This window comes from Rhizophagus irregularis, chromosome 23, assembly GCF_026210795.1.
Source record: "Rhizophagus irregularis chromosome 23, complete sequence".
In the NCBI taxonomy this organism is placed as follows: domain Eukaryota; kingdom Fungi; phylum Glomeromycota; class Glomeromycetes; order Glomerales; family Glomeraceae; genus Rhizophagus; species Rhizophagus irregularis.
In genome coordinates this window covers 526,205-546,507 of record NC_089451.1, presented here as the reverse complement: position 1 = coordinate 546,507, position 20,303 = coordinate 526,205, and the positions used below count along the sequence as shown (strand labels likewise).

Below are 20,303 nucleotides of genomic sequence, written 5' to 3'. Positions count from 1 at the left end.
TATATGCTAATTATGTTTTTTTTTACTGAAATAAATGCAAATTTAATATTAATTTAATTTTTAATTTTTTTTGAGTTTCGTACCTTTCTATTGCAAAGATCCCATATACAAGCCTATAATAAATTACCAGATTTCTTTAAAAAATGCTTGGTAATTTTCACATTGCATAAAAATATATAAGTTTTTGATAAAATCATTCAATTTTTTTTTTATTTGAAAGATAATCCTTCATAGATTTTATATTTTAAATAAAAAAAAATGTTTTTAAAATATAAAAAAGATTATCTGATTATAAAATATAATAACTTTTTGAGGTTATTTTATATATTTATTTGCATATAAATAACTTTTAAAATTTCAAATATGTTGAATATTTTTATTTGCATTTTTATGATTATCTTTCAAATAAAAAAATAATTATTATAATTTGTTAAAATTTGATAGACTTGTGTATATCTTTAAAAATGCCTATTTTACTATATTTTATTATTATTTTTCAGTAATTTTCAGTAAAATTAGCATTTTTTTATAGGGCTCCAATCGGTTTCAATAATTACTGAACTGAACTGATCGGTTTCGATATCAGAACAGTTTCGGTATTGTGATTTACCAAACTGAATTACCAAACTGATATCAGTTTCAGTAAATTTTACTGATCATTTCGGAAGATTTTACCGGTCAGTTTTGGTAGATTTTACTGATCATTTCAGTAAATTTACTGAACCGATTTGCCAACTTTTCACATTTTTTTTGGCAAATGTTTTATTTTAAAAAAAAACGTTTCGCAACATTTTTTTTTTGATAACTTACTAAAAATGTTGTAAAACGTTCTTATTATACTTCACGTTATTTTTACCAGCGTAATATATTTTTTATTTTTATAAACGTAATTTATTTTGATAAATAGTTTATTTAACAACAAGGTAATTTGTTTAACAATAATTATGACGGTTTTAATATATTAAAGCCATTTTTTATTAGCATTAATTAAAATTTTATTAAAATCAGATTAGGTCTACAAAAAAAAGTAAAAGAACGTTAATAAACATTCTTACATAAAGAAAATCTGCTTCCTCCCTTTGAAAATACTCACCACCGGTCTCTATTATCGAATTCCGGGCTAAAATCTACAAAAAAAAGTAGTAAAAGAACGTTAATAAACGTTCTTACATGAAGAAATATAAAAAAAACCACTTTCCCTTTTAGAAATATTCACCGATCTCCATTTCCAAGTTCCAGGCTAAAATCTACAAAAAAAAAGTAGTAAGAAACGTTAATAAACGTTCTTACATAAATAAAATATAAAAAATCCTCCTACTTTCCCAAATACTCACCGGTCTTCATTTTCGAGTTACAGGCTAAAATCTACAAAAAAAAAGAAGTAAAAGAACGTTAATAAACGTTCTTGCATAAATAAAATAAAAAAAACCTCACTTCCCTTTTTAAAAATACTCACCGGCTCCCATTTTTGAGTTCCGAACCGAAATCTACAAAAAGGAAAAAGTAAAGAACGTTAATAAACGTTCTTACATAAAACTCGCTTCCTCCTTTTAAAAATACTCACCAGTCTCCATTTCCAAGTTCGGCTGAAATCTATAAAAAAAAAGAAGTAAAAAAACGTTAATAAACATTCTTACATAAAAAACAAAAAAAAATTTTAAAGGCACTTACTCGTCTCCATTTCCAAGAATCAAAAAAAAAATTTTTTTTTTTTTAAAAAAAATTTCACTACTGTAATTAGGTGTAGATCGGCCAATCAAGTATATTAGGGTGAGTAAATTGTGGAGCACTATCTAATCTATCTATGTAGATCATGATACATCTGTTACCATTTAATAACGTCATAGGTGAAACCTCAAATAAGATGCAAAAAAAATTTTAAATAAGGTGCACGGCAAATTTCATAATACTCAAACGTATAAAGAAGATTTAGGTAAGTTCCATTTTTGCTTCTAATTTTTTAAGTTTGAAGTGGAACTGACTTTGAGAACGCTACTAATAATGTTCTTTTTCTAACTTTTTTTATAGAAACATTATGGACGCTATTTAGAATTTGTTTTTAAGACTGGACTTACAGGTAATAATGGGAAGGGAATGAATAGATTTATTTAATAAGAAGCATTTCTAACGTTTCTGTTTGCTTCTACTTTGTAGGAAAGACGAATTAGACTTACAATTAAAGAAAAGGGAAAAGAAGGGTTTTGTTATATTTAATTAATGAGGAACATTTCCAGTTTTTATTTGCTTCTACATCAGGAAATTTGTTTAGGCGTAATTTAGTGTAATATTTCGGAGGTGGTGTAAAATTTCGAAATATTACACTAAAAACGTAATATTACAAAAGTTTACGCTCTTAAATTTGAATAATAATAGTAATTTAAGAATATCTCGCTATCTACTGATCCAATCAAGACGATCTATAGCTCATTGGAATCAGCTCATCAAGACGAATCGAATGGTAGTAAAATCACATCTCTACGTTCGATAGATGACTTTCTATTAATTTAAAACTTTATTGCATACTATAGAGCGTTCTATCAACTGTAGAAATGCGATATTACTACCATTCGATTCGTCTTGATGAGCTGATTCCAATGAGCTATAGATCGTCTTGATTGGATTAGTAGATAGCGAGATATTCTTAAATTACTATTATTATTCAAATTTAAAAACGTAAACTTTTGTAATATTACGTTTTTAGTGTAATATTTCGAAATTTTACACCACCTCCGAAATATTACACTAAATTATGCCTAAACAAATTTCCTGATGTATATTATAAAAATTTTGGCAAAATGGACCAGACTTACAAGTAAGTAATGAGAAAGTTGAAGATTTTTATAATGTTTGTTTAATTAAAGCGTTCTATTTTACTTTTATTTTATAGGAATATTGGCTAAGATGCACCAGACTTACACAAGTAGGAGTTTTGGGGGTTTTTTTATTTATTCTATTTATTTAATGAGAAACGTTTGTAACGTTTCTCTTTTATTCTTTTTTTTTGTATTAGTGGACTTTGGAACAAACGGGACTTCTTATTTTTAATTTAATTTTAACAATTTGCTTTATTACCTTGTATTTCATATACTGTATATATATATAGTCTAAACAACTAATAAATGATGATAATAATTTTTGAAATAAAATAATCAGAAAGTATTAAACCCACAAAAAAGAACCGTGAGTAAGGTTCTGTTGTCAGGCTACCTATAGCCATAAAGATTTTGAGTGCAAAGGGCGGTTATAATATTATTTAATGAAGTGTACGCAATAAAATTTTTATAGCTTCATACCGATCATATCAATTGGCAATTAATTTATTTAAAAAAATGTTTCACAACATTTTTTTTTTGATAATTTAATAAAAACGTTGCGAAACGTTTTTAAAACTGAACCGATAATGAATCGGTAAATCGGTTCAGTTTTCGGTAATTACCGGTTGGTAATAGTATTTATGATTACCGAAACCGATCAGTTTCGGTAATTAGCAATACCGTTACCGATCAGTTCAGTTTGGTTTCAGTTTTGGCAAAAACTGTACCGAACTGAACCGATTGAAGCCCTATTTTTTTAGATATACAAAAGTCTATTAATTTTTAATAGATTTAATAATTTTTTTTTATTTGAAAGCTAATCAATTGTAATTTTTAAAAATGTAATTAAAAATGTTATTTAACATTCTAAAACCTATCTATGTAAATAAATATACAAAATAATTCTAAAAAAGCTATCATAATTAACAATTAAACAATTTTTTCCATACTATAAAATATTCTTTTTTTATTTAAAATTTAAAATTTACAATAGACTAGCTTTTAAATAGAATGATTTCATCAGAAATTTATAACTTTCATGCAATATGAAAATTACCAAGCATTTTTAAAGAAATTTGGTAATTTATTGTAATTTTATATAATACTTGAAGTACTATTCGAAGAAAGTTCATTTAGATTGAATAGGGACCGCTTATTTATAAGATAAGTCTCTAGCTTTTAAGATAAAATTCATATATAAAATTCTTTGCAAATCCTACTATAAAAGGAAATTTTATGTTACTTGTTATGATTTTTTTCCTTTTTAGCTAATTAACCAATAGAATTTAAGAAAAAAGTAAGGTAAAAACTATTAGTAAAGGGCCAATTTTCTACGATGACCTTTATTATAAGTAAACGGGATCCTGATTGAGTAGTATCTAGAGGAATACTATAAAAAAAGAAGAGTATTATTAAAAGAAGTTATATTAAAAAAAGGCCAAGGTATATTTGATTTTATTACAATTAAATAAATCAATACATTAATTTTGATTAATTTTAAATTAGAATATGATTAGTATTTTAATACTATTCAAAAATTGAATTTTGATTACCATATATCGTAGGCGCATACTGTATACGTACTGTCCAAATTATTTTGGGATGCCTAATTATAATTTGGGATGCCATAATTCATTCGGTTTATATATAATTTACTATGTAAATTGCCAAAATAATTTGGGATGCCATAATTGAATTTGGGATTTTACTTATAATTACGGCAGTCCAAAATAATTTGGGTGGTAGTGATGTAATAGGCAGCACTATGTATAGTACTTCCCTATTAAAAAATTTTATAGAATTGTATAATATTTGGAGAAATATTTTACAATTATCTCATGATCTAGTAATCAGATTTGAGCTATCTTTTTTTTTGTTTGATAGCTCTCATTGAGCTCTTCAAAATAAAAAAATGATCACTCATATTGGACTAGTAGATCTTGAAATATTCACAAAAAATGGAATTTTTAAGTTTTATTTAGTACCTGGGGTATAGGATCAAATCCCTGATTTTGCACTTAAGATACCAGGATACTGTGGCCTGCTATATATGGTAGTACTGGAATATTTTTCAAAAATACCCGAATGTAAATTTGAATAATACTAGAATTCCAAACAGATTGACCAAATTCAGGTAACCTGACAGGTTGACCTGAATTTATCAGGTTAGGTTTAGCAATTGCAATTCAGCATCAGTTCAGGTTGTAACATCAATATAACCTGAATGACCTGTTGACCTGAAACTATGATTTTATATAATATATGTGATGGTATTATAATTCACTTTTTATATTGATTTATATAATAAAAGTGAGTTGCGATATTGGGATTCACTTTTATATTGATTTTATATAATAAAAGTGAGTTGCGATATTGGGATTCACTTTTTTATATTGATTTTATATATAAAAAGTGAATTGCGGTATCGGAATTCACTTTTTTATATTGATTTTATATATAAAAAGTGAATTGCGGTATCGGAATTCACTTTTTTATATTGATTTTATATATAAAAAGTGAATTGCGGTATCGGAATTCACTTTTTTATATTGATTTTATATATAAAAAGTGAATTGCGGTATCGGAATTCACTTTTTTATATTGATTTTATATATAAAAAGTGAATTGCGGTATCGGAATTCACTTTTTTATATTGATTTTATATATAAAAAGTGAATTGCGGTATCGGAATTCACTTTTTTATATTGATTTTATATATAAAAAGTGAATTGCGGTATCGGAATTCACTTTTTTATATTGATTTTATATATAAAAAGTGAATTGCGGTATCGGAATTCACTTTTTTATATTGATTTTATATATAAAAGTGAATTGCGGTATCGGAATTCACTTTTTTATATTGATTTTATATATAAAAAGTGAATTGCGATATCGGAATTCACTTTTTTATATTGATTTTATATAAAAAAAGTTAGTTGCGATATTGCGATTCACCTTTTTATACGATTTTAATATAAAAAAGTGAATCGCAATATTTTCAAAAAAAATGGTTTGCACCATTTTTTTTGATATATTAATAAAAATCCTGAAAATTTTCAGGTTTCAGTTCAGGTCAGGTCAAACAGATAACCTGATATAGCCTGACCTGACCTGACCTGAAAAAAAATTTTAGGTCAGGTTTATCAATTAACCTGACCTAACCTGACCTATTCAGAACTCTAAATAATACTTCGGTACTATTTGAAGAAAATACTATTACAAGGGGATACTATATACAGTAATAAGAATTAAAAATAAAAATAACTAACAAAATAAATATAATATTAAAATAAATTAAATAAAATAATTATATTTTTTGATGATTGCATCTTTCTGGATGGATATAGCTCATGATAATTTGTTTGTATGATATATAAACTTAATATAATAAAGCATATATCATCAAAAAAAATAAAATAAAATAAAATAAAATAATTATAACAGATAAAATAAATAAATTAAATAAATCAAAATAAATCAAAGTTAAAATAGCAATACATTAAACTTTATTTATAATTTCAAAAATAATACAAGTAAAAGGAAAATAATTTATAAAATAAAATACTAATCTAAAATCTATATCTAAAAACCTTTATATAGTTTAATCTAAAAGTAAGTTCTAGGTCAACTAGTATTGCAGTATAGTGACCAAATGTTCTTATAGATATAATATTGAAAATGGAATAAGCTACAGTAAAATAAATAATATTTAAAGATATCTTAATTGAAAAGAAGATAAAAAAAATATTGATCAAATTTTTAGAGATAAAGCCATAAATAAGATTGAAAATATTGGGAATAAGTAGAAGCAGGAAGCTATAAATTAAAAAGATTTCAAATGGAAAATAGGTTGAATAAGTCCAGTAAATGCAGCTTGAAATAATCACATTTGCAAACTTTTTCAAGTTTTTTTTAAAGATTCATCTTAAAGATCTCTAAGTACAAGAGAAATTTAAACTTTGCAGGAGAAGTTGAAAAATCTACTATATAAGAAGTCATAAATGGAAAGACATTTCTGGTGTAATTGCAGAAAGGGTAGATAGAGTTTATATTGTATAAATCTAGAATATGATACTTATATAAGTATAAGATCAAAAGTGCATCAAAAAGCAGTTTAAATTAAAAATTGACTAAATTATAGTTTTTAAAATAATTAGCTGTACCATAATATAGGAAGAAATGGAAAAATTCCTAAATAACAGATCATAAGTAAAATAAAATGAAATGTTTAAATCATGCAAAACATAATTTTTGAAAGTAAATTTATTTATAATTAAAGCTTCAAATGGGTCAGTTTGATCCAGATTATAAACGGTTCAGATTAGAGCCAAAATCCATAAGAATTGAACTGAAAAACTGATAGTTCAGTTTGGTTTAATCTGATTTTTATAAAAATGCAAAAATTTCATCTAGTAATCATATAAAATTGAGCCATATATTGTTAGATTTCTCTTGACAAGATGTATTAAATAGTGGTAAAATTACATTTTTAGCATTAATAGATTACAAGTTAACTCACATTAAATTATTTATAAAAAATAAGCTATCTATCAATGCTAGAGACATGATCTTAACACCATTTAATGCGTTTCAGTGAAACGAATTCAATGAATATTAATTCATCTATATACTATTACTGGATGGCGAATAATATAAAGTTTGCATTTTTTTAAAAATTTTGAGTATTAAAAATTAAAATTTTGATACATGCATTTACTTGCCATTTAATAGTTATACAAATATAAATTAGGAATCATTGGATTTGTCTCATTAAGACAAGTCAAATGGTGTTTCTAGCATTGATAGATTATAAGTTAACTCATGCTATATGATTTATAAAAAATTGGCATTAGCAAGCTAGAATCTATCTATGCTAGAGATGTGATCTTACCACCATTTGACTTGTCTTAATAAGTTAAATCCAATGAGTCCTAATTTATATTTATATAACCATTGGATAATGAATAAATTCATGTATCAGAATTTTAATTTTTAATGCTCAAAAATCTTAAAAAATGCAAAACTTTACATTATTTGCCATCCAGTAATCATATATGAATGAATTAATACATTGGATTCATTTCACTGAGATGCATCAAATGGTGCTAAGATCATGTCTCTATCTAGTATTAATAAATAACTTTCTAATGCTAATTTTTTATTAATCACTTAGTGTAAGTTAACTTGTGATCCATTGATTTTAGAGACATGATCATACCACCATTTGATACATCTCTGTTGAGAGGAATCCAATGATATATAGCTTAACTTTGTATGATCACTTAATCACCAGTTATTCAATTTTTCACTTTTTATAAAAAATTGGATTAAACTGAACTGAACTACCAGTTTTTTGCTTCTAATACCTGAACAAAACTGAACTGAATTTTGAGCCAGTTTCAGATTGGTTTTTCAGTTTAGCCTGAACTGTTTAGAGCTTTATTCATAATGCATAATTATAAATTTCAATGTTCAATTGATAAAATTACAGACCTTTATGTTATTAAGATTCAAGATGCTCCATGTAAAAAAACAATCAAAAGTGCCAAAGAGATATCAAGCAGGCATGAAATTATATATATATATTGGTATAATTAGTATACATAAAAATAATGTAACGAACATAGGGTTTTAATACATGAAAAAAATGTAGCAAACATAGGGTTTTATCAATTTAAATTCAGTTTCATTCATTTATAATAAAATTTCAAAAAAAAAGGTTCTACACATGTTTAATAAGATAATTGTATTTATTGTAAATTTTTATAATACTAAAATTACAGAATTTTTCGACATATCACGTGATGCGGTGAATTTTACCGCCGGTTGGCATTAAAATCGCCCTAATTTAATATCAAAATTAGTATCATTATTATTAATTTATTCAGATAAAAGAGGTATTTCAACAGTTACTTCAATTGTAAAAGCATATTTAAGTTAGCATATTAAATTCTGATTTCCATTTTCTCCATTACTTCCATAAACTGATATTTTTTCACCAACTAGATTCTGCATGTGAAAAGGTAGAGTAATGAACTTTTTTTATTATTCCCATGTCATACTGTATACATGCACACACTGATTAAAAGCAAACATTATTATTTGTACTTTATTAATGAAATAAGGATATTCCGACATAAGCAGTAGATTTACATAAATTTCTCCTTGTGAAATAGAAAAATGAAGATAAAATAAACAATAAGCTTGAACTTATCACTACGTAAATGATTAATTGATTAAACTGGGCAATAGAGCTTTTTCAAGTAATTCAGCCAATATATATCATGTTCCATCTTTAATGGCATCCTATCTTGAGCTCCAGTTGGCCAATTAATACTAGGATTCATGAAAGGCGGATAGCTATCCACATTATTCGTGCCAGCCCAATCAAAATCTACTAACATCCCACGACACTCTTTATTTTCATCTTTGATAACCAAAATGTTAGATCCACGGAGGTCTGCAAAAACAATATCATTCAAATGTAGAAGTGAAATAGCCTCCTCAATATCTTTGAAAATTTTATCATACTCAGAACGACTCAAAAAACAATCACGTAATTTCACACCCTCGATATATTCCATAACCACATAATAAAATCCACATGTCGTTCCAACGTGTAATAGTCCCGGAGCTTTTCCAATATTAGAGCACAATTCGTGTGCGTTTTTGTTGTACCTGTGCGTATACTTAACAATAATTTGTCGACAACCTTTCTTCGTTTCAGCCCTCCAAAGAAGTTTATCATTAAATTTCTCTGTATAAAAGAATTCTCCAACATTTTCGACTTCGCGAAGGCAGGGGTAATACCGTTGGGAATCTTCGTTATTTACTGTAGTATATGGCAGTGAGTCATAATAATTCTTCAGACTATCACTTCCCAAGTGTAAAGCCTTAAAAAGTCGTGCAATTTTCTCAAAGTGGGTTAGGTCATTAACATGGATGAGCGGTTCAAAAGCTGTTAGAGGCTCAATAACTGGCTTCTCGACATAAACAGCCCCTAATACACTTATCCAAGGCCCAGCTAAAGCTATGATGAAGCATGGCATGTTGCACCCACTGAGAAATTTATGATTCTTACTTTGAGTATAATACTTCGCATATGAATCGGCCGCCCAAACAACTGGATCATATCCAGCGTCAATTTCGTTTTTTATTCCGATGAGGAGGTATAATAAATTACGTGTACAAAAATTTAAAACTCCATCATTTGAAGATTTATCTTCAAGTTGGTCTTCAGTTACTTCTTGACCAAATAATATGCGAAGTTGTTCATGGAACACTTTCTGACGACCATTCTCGTCCATGTAAAAATCTGCCATAAGTTCTATAGTTTCGAGGGTCCATCGATTGTGTTCTTTATTCATAGGTAGATTTTCTGTGTTATAGTCTCTCTTAAAATCAGAAAAAACAGAATTATATAATACCAATGGGGTGCTAACACAATCATAAGGGCGGCCGATAAGTAACGCACGTTCCTTAGCTTGATATTTACGTAAATTACTGAGGAGTATAGATGATGTGGATGGATATTGCTTCATCTTCTTCACGGATTTTTCCTGCTCTGAAAAGATTAGAAATGTAAGACAACAAACTTCAAAAAACAGTCATATGCTATATTGCTAACCTTCTTCATCCAAATGCTGTCGCTTAGAAGACTCTACGAAAAATAGCAACATTAAAGACCAAATAGTAGTATAAGTTTTGAATATTCAATATTACTGCGAATATGGAAAAGAATAATAAATTTACTTACTGAAAGGTGGTTGCCCTACCATAACGTAAATGCATTGTTCGATGAAAAGAAGAAGCAAAAAAAGGCACAAGGTTAAATAAGTGTTCGCATTATTGGAAAATATGGCAGTGAATACGAATCGTAAAAGCATACCATATACGGATTTTTTATCTTTATCCGCCTGTTCACGGCTCGAAGCGGCGATCGACATAGGTGATTCGACTAAGACATTAATATGCTTCTTGGGTGGATCATCGGTCCACTACTCTCCAATTTCATCCATTGCTAGCAACTCGTTACTGTCATTTAATGTGAGATTCTTCAACCGATCGTCAAGGTGATCGCTAGCAATTTCCACCTTCCATAGCTTGAGCCTTTTTGCGTCTACACCAGCAAAGTCATTTTGATTTTTTTCCTTAATAGCGTCCTTGAGATTGCTAATAGATTCGTCTCTATTTATTTTAACAGAAAAAGCGCTTGCAATCGTATCACCCTTGACCAGACAGAATAAAGTGATAGACATTTTTCGGCTTTTATACGAAATGCTATTACGAAATGCTATTGGCTCAAAGTGCAGTGTGTGAACTTTTAAATTTGGGATCGAGGGTATATATGAGAAATTTCAGTCGTCGCACAGAGTGCATTAAATTTGAATCAAACCTGAATTAATACAAATCATTTGCAGAACATTAATTTGAATTAAAATTTTATATTCAAATTGAATCACAAACTTGAAATTAATTTGAATCAAATTTCTTGAATTGATTCTCAAAAATCTCAAACCTGAATAAGTCTCAAATTCAAATTGAATTTTAAAACAGAATCAAATCTCAAATTCAAATCAAATCTTAAATTGAATTTCAAATCTGTCTCTAATTTTTAAAATGATTTGATTCAATCCATGCAGAACAATAAAAATATTAATTGCACCACAAAATTATATATATCATCAAATCTAAAAAAAATGATATTTTTTTTATGCAGATCATTTAATTCTGGCTAGTATTAAATACATCATGTGATTTAACAGGCAAAAATGCAAATTTTTATTACAGAATGTGAGATTTAAGCCTCATACAGGGGCAAGATACACATTTATTCTTAATTATATTCATAATTTTACTAATATTTTTATATATATAAAATAGATGAGGCTTAATTATTATACATTAACGTATTTTTATGGCTAGAGGATCTCGACTCGAGAAACTTACATCAGTTTGTATAGTGACGTAATATGTTAATAATGGATAGACTTTCATTTAAGTACGCGACGCCAAAAGGTGTATTACTGCTATTTAACTAGCAATTTTTTTTTAAAAAAAGCAGTAAAAATATAATTAATTATGGAGCATGAACTTCAAAAAAATGACCAAGAGAGAGGAGGAAAAGATTTGGAAACTGAGGAAAAAGTTGTTAATACCTTACCTGAACTAGCAGTTGTTTCTGAAATCGTCAAAGAAAATAAGGATGTAAAACGTGAAGTTGGAGTTGCATTAAATGACGAGAACACCGAAAATGTTATCACTATGATAGATAATAATAATATTAAAGAAAATGAGTCTGAAAAAGATGAAAAGTCTTCAAATTCTGATAGTAAAAAACTAAATATTGGAGGTTCTGTTGAGAAACAAGTTCTTGAACTTGATAATAATGATCAGATTAAGACAATAACTAATACTGTATTATCCGTAACTGGAAGTAAAGAAAAGATTACTAAAGATATTACCCTTGATCATGTTTCAATCTCTAAAACAACTGAAAAATCAAATTTAGATGATGAAACTAATGAAACCAATGAAACTGTTGAAACTGTACAGATTGATAATACTATTGTTGAAACTCCTTTTGAAAAAACAACATTCGAATCAACGAGTCGAACCGAAAATAATAATAACGAAACAACAGTAAAGTCTTTGGAAACTGATAAATTTACGGTTCAAAATCTTGAAACAAAAGAAATAACTTCTACTGATACAGCTATTACCAAAAAAGAAGTTAATAAAGTTTCACCAGATCAAACTTTGATTGAAACCATTACATTCAAAGAAAACAAAGATAAAATTTCTGAAGGTATGGATGTCCGTTCTATTGAAACAAAGAAATCTTCTGAAAATGATGTTAAAGAACAAAAGAATATAGAATCTACTACTAAACAAGAGACGATAACCGAAACTCCTGTTGATAAAACAACTATTACGCTTGTCATGAATGACAGTTCGACTATTAACAAAGCGGTAACCGTAGATCCTGACGATAAAGATCTCGTAATTGCTCATGAATATTCCGGAGATAAATCTAAAATTGATAGGGTCATTGTCACAGAGGTCAGAGAAGAAAAACCACAACTTGAGGACAACGACGATGAGGATCTAGAAACGTCAACTCCAGCTACTCCGGAAAGTGAAGAAGATCTTATAAACACGATTTCTAGAGTAGCACCTGAATTGTCACCATTTATACGTGATTTAAAACAGGTATCGGATAAATTGGATCCTATAAAACGTTCTTGGAACAATTTGAAATTACGTAAAGGTTTGGGGTATTCTATAACAACTGAAACTGATAATGACAATATTAAAAGTGATGAGGAAGAAAAATTATTACAAGAAGCAATTGACTCTATTAGGGAAGCAATGACCAAAGTAGTTGAATTCGAAAATCAAGTAGATCAAGAAGGTGAGATATATTATTCGGATGATGAAAGTGGAAGTCCACCAAAGAGAATCAAAATTGAAATAAGTTGGGACGATATTTATGGTGGTACTCTACTTGTCCTATTATTATTATTTTAATATCTGAACATTTTACTAATATATAATTTAACATTAATAGAAGGAAAAGTGACACTATCAAATTCTCATGTACAAACTTTAATTCAACCTACCTCTTCGTCACCATCATCAGTAGTTGCTGACGTTATGGAATCTATGATTACACCCGGATTTAATAATAATGTTGTATTGGCCATGAATATTTGTTTCTGGTTATTGTTTACGGCCTTGATTTTCATGACCATTTTGACAGATTACAATTACATGGTATTACTTAACCTGGGCATTTCGATTTTGTTATACATTTCCTTGTGTTGGTAAGGAAAGAAATAATAAATAATTCATGATATATGCAATGAAACCTTAATAATGTCAATTTACTTTCATTTTTTAGGTTTATTGTGGTTACTCGTGCATCACAATTAGAAGAAGCAGCTGAAATTGCAAAGAAGAATGATTAAATTGACATTTTTAATAACATTTCCACTAGCTTATTTACATTTATTATATAATCATTCAAGTATCCTAATAGATAATATTAAGAGCAATTTATTGAATTGGTTGCGCATTTAGAATACTTGTATGTTCATCAAATTGTATAATTGGTCATGTGAATTATGTGAAGGAAAATAGCTGTCCATTTCGTGATTTACAGTATTTTAACTATAACACTACATATTCCGGGATTAATAAAAAAAAAATTCACTGTAAAAAAATGTATATCATAATCAAAAAAGTTTATGCTACAATTTTCTTTTTTTGATTTTCTTTTTTTCGGTTTTTTTTCACCTTCCCCCCCCCCCCCCCACAAAATAATAATGAACAAATATGGGCATGTAAGTTGAAATGAAATTCAAAGATTATCAATTTTTTTAGATAATCGATATCACTAAATTTTTACTTTAAAATTTCACAATCACATATTTATTATATTTATTATATCACATATTGTAACTTGAAATTTACGGAGAAATTCGGTATTTATACAATCAATTCAATCATTTTTAAAAAGAGAGAAAAAAAAGTTTTTTTTTACCCTTCTTTGGTATATCCCCCGAAAATTAAAAAAGGTGACCCAAACATATTTTATCAATTAAGTACAAAGAAAAAATAAAAATAAAAAAGGATCATCATTTCACCTTTTTTTTTTTAACAAAAAAAAAAAAAGCACGTAAACAGCCGGGTGAAAAAAAAAATTTTTAATTTTTTTTGACATTTTATGATCTGTGCGTTTGAATTTATTACCTAATAATAAAAACCATAAATAAAAAAAAAAATTTTTTTTTTTTTTTTTGATGACTAATATTATTTTATTTCATTTTGTAATTTAAAAGAGTATATATATATATTTTTTTTTAAAAAAAAATTTTTATTTTATTTTTTTTTATTATAACAGATAAATAGTATAAAATATCCGTAAAGAGAGAGAAAAAAAAAACTTTTCTAAAAATATATTAAATAATAAAAATAATATTAAAAATATTTAAGGTGGGGAGTGGGGTAATTTTTTTCCTGTCAAACTAGTTTGACAGGTAATCATGAGAAAGAAAAAAACCTTGTTTCTTTTTTAAAATTAGTTTAAAATTATTAATCTAGCTTAATATTCATTTTAATTGTACGAACTTTATTAAGTTAAAAAAAATATTATTATTTACTCCGTTTTAATAATAACCGTATTTATATAAGATTAATAGGTAAACTCATGGAAAAAGTATGATTCCTATCAGAAATGAAACTACATAAAATCTTTTCTTTTTTTGTGTCCATTATATGTAATGATTTACTTTTTTTTTTAAAAAAAAAAATAATCTTTATGGGTGTGTCGATTTCGGTTGTCGATTCGATAAACGTTTCAAAACTTGAAATGTCAAACACGTTTAAAAAAAAAAGGATGAAATTAAATATCACTAATAAAAAAAACTTTATAATTGTCCCTTTTTTTTCAGTTTTTTTTTTCTCCGTTTAGAAGCCCAATAGTTTAGCCGCAAATATGTTTTATGCTGAAAATGCTGAATTTCATTATTTTCAATAAAAAAAAAAGCGCAAGTTCCTGGTTTGATTTTTTTTATTATGCAAATTTTGTTGTTGTAATATAAAATTTTCTTTAAAGAAAATACTAAAATTTGTACAGTAAAAAAAAAAAATTATATATATATATATATATATATACAACTATGCTGAAAAGAATTAATAAAGATTAAACAGGGGAAATTATAACTCGTTTAAACGAACATATATATTTAATAAAAAAAAATGCTATACAATTACTTTTTTGAAAAAATTTCTAAAGTTATTATTTATATAATAATAACCCTCCAAATATATAGTGTATGTTGTTGTTATTTACATTATCTCTTTACGAGATGGATATACAAAGAAATCTGATGTGTTCTCAGAAAAAAATAATAATAAAAAAAATGTTCCCCCATATTAGAAACTTTGTACGATACAGTATCGACAAGTCCATAACATATAAAGAAAATAAATAATTAAATTGATCAATCTGTACAATAATAAAATAACTCCTTTTCATGGCCCTTTCATGGCTTTCCAAGGTGTTTTTTGTATTTGACGTTCTTCATTTCCTTCATTTCATGACCCAACTCCATTGACAAAAGATCCCTACAAATGTTAAAATAAAATTTAGTTTTTCAATATATGATAACTCATAATCATAATTCTATTAAGACTAACCTGATGCGATCGATGTCTCTGGAATAGGCATCACCACTAATCCAGAGTTCTACGCGATCACCTCTGTCTCTACGAGCACAAACAGCACCACAAATGAGATCTTTGTCATCGATCGTTTCACCAGCAAGAAGTAAAACGATTGAATCCCATAATGAATTAAGCTGGTTTCTTGGAGGACATATAGTGAAGCGACCACCCTAAATAAAGAGAATGAATGTTACAAATCAGTAAATGTGAAAACACAACAAAAAAAAAAAATATTTATTCAACATATTCAACATGATGTTACCTTTTGGTTAGCCTCATCTTCCCACATGGGCATTATATTTCCTTTAAAGAAGCTAAGATTTGCATTTGTTTTCATGTCGCTTGGCTTGATCTTTGAAGAGAATTTACGAAGATTTGAACACAATTCTGGAACTGTGGTACACTCGAATAACGGATTCAATGTTGAAGAATACTTGTTCTTTGATATGATTCTTGTGTTTGTCTTTGTTACTGATGTGTCAGCAAAGTACATCGTCCTACAGATAATCATAATAATCAGTAAATTAATTAATAATCCCAATTAATTAAGTAACTTTGTAATTATTTACCATTTATTAGACAAAGGTAGGGAGTCTGGATAGTTATCCTTGCTAATTATTTCGAGTTGACGACGAATCCTGATCGTGTCTTTTGAATCGGTTAGAGTCTCGAGTTGTTCCGCAATTTTTCTCAACTCTGGAAGTACATACTCCTTATTATCTTGAGTATCCTGAGTATCCTGAGTTTCTTGATTTTCTTGATATTCTGAATCTTCATTCTCACTTTCACTATAAGAGTAGGTGTTTGTTTCAGGTACCTCCTCCTGTTGTTGAGAATCGTCAATAATCATTTCTTCTTGGAATTCCTGTTGACATTCTTCTTGGAATTCTTCTTGACATTCTTCTTGGAATTCCTTTTGACATACTTCTTGGTGCTCCTGAGATTCTTCTTGGCGCTCTTGACATTCTTTTTGGAACTCTTCTTGACATTCCTCCCGACATTCTTCTTGAAATTCCTCTTGAAATTCCTCTCGGCATTCTTCAATTGAAAGGAAATTAGATGACATCAACTTTGAATCCTCCTCTTCTTCTTCCAATACAGGAGTAAGCTGTTCGGATCCAAAATCAGAGAGTACAGAAGGTGAACGTCTTTCCGGAGCGTTACAAGATTTTGTCTCGTTCATTATTTCTTCTTCAGTGAACACGGTATTTTCCGATTCCGCGTATGTTGAAATATGTGAAAATGAGCTTGAAACTTCTGATACCGGGGTTGATACCGTTGAACCAGGCGAGTAATTGTCATCATTAAGTTTTAAGTTTGTTTCAATCCTCAAGTTTGGCAAATCGGAACGAGGATGAGGATTAGGAGTCGTTAATTTTGGAGACAATTGTACAATGGGTGATTCTTTATCAAACTCAATACCGGCTGATGTGGCGTGAAAATAATTATCAAGATAATAATAATCATCAATCATTTCCTTCTTTTGAAGTTTTTTAACATTATTGTTCATAGATAAACTCCAATGAGGTAACTTTACAATAGGGTTAACACTTAATTCATTTAATTGAATTTCAATAGAATGAGAAGATTCATATTCTTCTTCCACATCATCATCTAATACATATTTTTCTTCTTCTTGTTGATCTTCTACTATTACTATTACATCATCATCTTGTTGTTCATTTAAAGTTTCAACATTTTCTTCTTGTTGTTCTTGTTTTACTAGTAAATTTGAAGGAGGAGAAGTTTCTTTTGGAGATAACCACCAAGGTTCTTCACAAAGGGTAACAGAATTAGAATTATTTTGCATTCCTGGTAATTTGACCCTAACTAATTGATGATCTATATGAATCTTTAAAAGTGGAAACGCGTGTATAACATCATGATCATCTTTCTCAGCTATACATTTAGGAATATGTATAGGGTGTAACATTCCAGGTAGTTTTATTACATAACATTGAATAACTTTAGAAACTTCAGGATCATCAGAATTTGTTGAAAAAGATTTACAACACGAAAAACCCGAAGATTCAAAAGACAATCGACGAATATGTGATTGTTCTTGAACATCATGATGATGATGTGATAAAGTACCAATTTGTCTTGACATATGAGGTAGACCAGCAGAAACCTCATTTTTTAACGCGTAAGACAAGATTTGGGAAGGGGTAGAAATATCTTGAAGAGGTTTTAAATGTTTATTAAATTGTTTAGAATCTTTTGAGATAGCTTTTAATGAAGATTTTAAGTTCTTTTTCTTCTTTTGTGAAGGTAAATTACATGAATTGATAAGGTGCTTTGAAGTTATTTGAGAATTACGTGAAGGAAGAAAGGAATTAGGTTTCAAATTATTGAATTGAACATCATTCTTGCACGTTGAAATATTTTTTGTTGATTTTTGTTGATAATAAATTTTCTTTGATACGATATTAGAATCATTTGATATCGAATGTTGAATAGTAGAGGTTAACGTGGTTCCAACATTTAAAGCTATGAAAAAAGAAAATAAAACATTTAGTTATAATATAATTGATAAGAGTTGAAAGTTGAATCAAAAAAAAAAATCGAAGTGACACGACCAAAAAAAAATTTATTTGACATTTTAGAATTTGTTTTTGTACATGTTCATTCAACTTTACTAAATTCTACATACGAAATCACGAAAATATATAACACATATAACGCGGTATTTTTCCAAATTTACCTGGTGTATTAACATTGTATTTTTGGTGTTTATGGTGAGGAAACCTTACGTTAGCCATGTTAGCCATTGTTTAGCCGTTGCTAAGCTAATAGTGAGGCAAAAAATGAGGTTTGTTAAAGAAAAACTCGGTCAAAGAGTTTAAAAAAGAGTATATTTTTATATTATCCAATATTAAAAAGATGAACTTTATTTCGAATGAAATATGAATGTTTTTGTTTTAATTTCTTGGTTAAAAAGAATTTTGGAATTTTGGTTTTTTTTTTTAAAAAAAAATATATATATATATATATTTATATATAATTTTTTTTTTTAGTGTCAAAGTTGAAAAAAGAAAACTAGAGACGAAATTTTTTTTTTTTTGATGATTGAAATAAAAAATAAAAAAAAATGTATGTTGTTTATATATATCACCAAATTTTTAAATTACCGGTAAATTTTTTATCAGTGATAAAGTAAAGTTAAAAGTCAAAGGTCTCATTTTTTTATTATACATAAATGAAATATAAGTACATAATATATTAAAATTGTTTGTTCAAGTGATAATTGTGATATTAAACATACATATAAATACATATTATAATACTTTCAGTTTTATATAAATATATAAATATATATGTATATGTATGTATATTGTACATCATATACATATATACATATATATTTTATGTATGTACTGTATATATTTTTTACAATAGACAGACGGCGTTTTTTTACCCAAAATGTAAATGTTTCAAGAAAACTTGAATTTTTTTTTTTGTAAGTTTTTTTTTTTTTAATAGTCCAGACACAAAAATTTTACCAAACTTCCAAACTTTATCCATCTTCAGGAAATAATTTTTTTTTTTGCCACAACACACACGCACACACACACAAAAAAAAAGACTGTGTGAAATAATTTGTGAACGAATTGGAATTTGTTGAACACAAGATGTCACAATAATCTGCCATCGTAAAAAAAAAAAAAAAAAAGTGTTTTTTTTTTTTGTTTTTTTATTATAAATCCTTGGGAATTATTTCATCATTTAACATTTTTAAGATTTAACGTTCCGAGTTCTTATTGAACAATTATTATTATTATTAATTATGCAATGATCCAGGAATAGGTTCAAAAGAACAACTATTCACGCTTTTTCTGATTTCTTTTTATTGTTCAGATGACGAAAAATTATTATGTCATAATGACAATCACCATTTTATTAAAATGAACCATTTTAGACCTTCTAAAAAAAAAACTCCCCCTTTTTTTTTCTTACCTTTTTACTAATACGTTAATGGAGTAGATAATTTTATTAGATAATTGTTTGTTTTAACAGTAAAGTAAAAAAAGAGGTCAATTGTAGGCGGAGGAGAGAATTAAAAATGATAAAGATCATTGGGCGGGAGAACAAAAATATTAATAATAAAAGAAGTTGACATTCCCTTAATGACTGCACTCGCTGCATTTTTGCAGCATTTCGGTATTACTACCTTATGCATAATTCCTAAATTGGGACAAACACGCGCCCCAGATGCAACCATTTAATCTGCATAATTGAACAAAAAAAAAATTAAATTTG

The 20,303-nt window shown here is 27.5% G+C and overlaps 3 protein-coding genes across 3 annotated transcripts; 1 reads left to right on the top strand and 2 right to left on the bottom strand.

Annotated features, from left to right (window-relative positions):
• Positions 1 to 8,897: 8,897 nt before the first annotated feature.
• OCT59_015099 (uncharacterized protein) lies at positions 8,898 to 10,591 on the bottom strand (the record flags this gene model as incomplete). Its single annotated transcript, XM_066139770.1, has 3 exons — positions 8,898 to 10,377; positions 10,441 to 10,473; positions 10,570 to 10,591. The coding sequence occupies 3 exons, from the start codon at positions 10,589 to 10,591 to the stop codon at positions 9,050 to 9,052; spliced, it is 1,383 nt and encodes a 460-aa protein (XP_066002614.1). The 3' UTR covers positions 8,898 to 9,049.
• Positions 10,592 to 11,810: 1,219 nt separating this feature from the next.
• On the top strand, positions 11,811 to 14,052 carry OCT59_015098 (uncharacterized protein). Its single transcript, XM_025321923.2, has 3 exons — positions 11,811 to 13,227; positions 13,384 to 13,639; positions 13,717 to 14,052. The coding sequence occupies exons 1-3, from the start codon at positions 11,895 to 11,897 to the stop codon at positions 13,781 to 13,783; spliced, it is 1,656 nt and encodes a 551-aa protein (XP_025167617.2). The 5' UTR covers positions 11,811 to 11,894; the 3' UTR covers positions 13,784 to 14,052.
• A 1,320-nt stretch (positions 14,053 to 15,372) lies between these two features.
• Positions 15,373 to 19,114, bottom strand: OCT59_015097 (uncharacterized protein). The gene is made up of 5 exons (XM_025321922.2): positions 18,748 to 19,114; positions 16,613 to 18,533; positions 16,306 to 16,540; positions 16,017 to 16,213; positions 15,373 to 15,944 (listed from the first exon to the last, which is right to left on the bottom strand). Exons 1-5 carry the CDS (start codon positions 18,812 to 18,814, stop codon positions 15,863 to 15,865), a joined length of 2,502 nt encoding a protein of 833 aa, XP_025167616.2. The 5' UTR covers positions 18,815 to 19,114; the 3' UTR covers positions 15,373 to 15,862.
• Between the last annotated feature and the right edge of the window lie 1,189 nt (positions 19,115 to 20,303).

What these genes read in the sequence shown, in the direction of transcription:
- OCT59_015097 (XM_025321922.2), bottom strand. Translation starts at nt 18,814, where the DNA reads ATGGCTAACATGGCTAACGTAAGGTTTCCTCACCATAAACACCAAAAA. An exon ending in ATACAATGTTAATACACCAG is followed by an intron (nt 18,534 to 18,747) that starts GTAAATTTGGAA and finishes CTTTTTTCATAG; the next exon opens with CTTTAAATGTTGGAACCACG. An exon ending in AAGATGAGGCTAACCAAAAG is followed by an intron (nt 16,214 to 16,305) that starts GTAACATCATGT and finishes CTCTTTATTTAG; the next exon opens with GGTGGTCGCTTCACTATATG.
- OCT59_015098 (XM_025321923.2), top strand. Translation starts at nt 11,895, where the DNA reads ATGGAGCATGAACTTCAAAAAAATGACCAAGAGAGAGGAGGAAAAGAT. An exon ending in AAATCAAGTAGATCAAGAAG is followed by an intron (nt 13,228 to 13,383) that starts GTGAGATATATT and finishes TAACATTAATAG; the next exon opens with AAGGAAAAGTGACACTATCA. An exon ending in TTATACATTTCCTTGTGTTG is followed by an intron (nt 13,640 to 13,716) that starts GTAAGGAAAGAA and finishes TTCATTTTTTAG; the next exon opens with GTTTATTGTGGTTACTCGTG.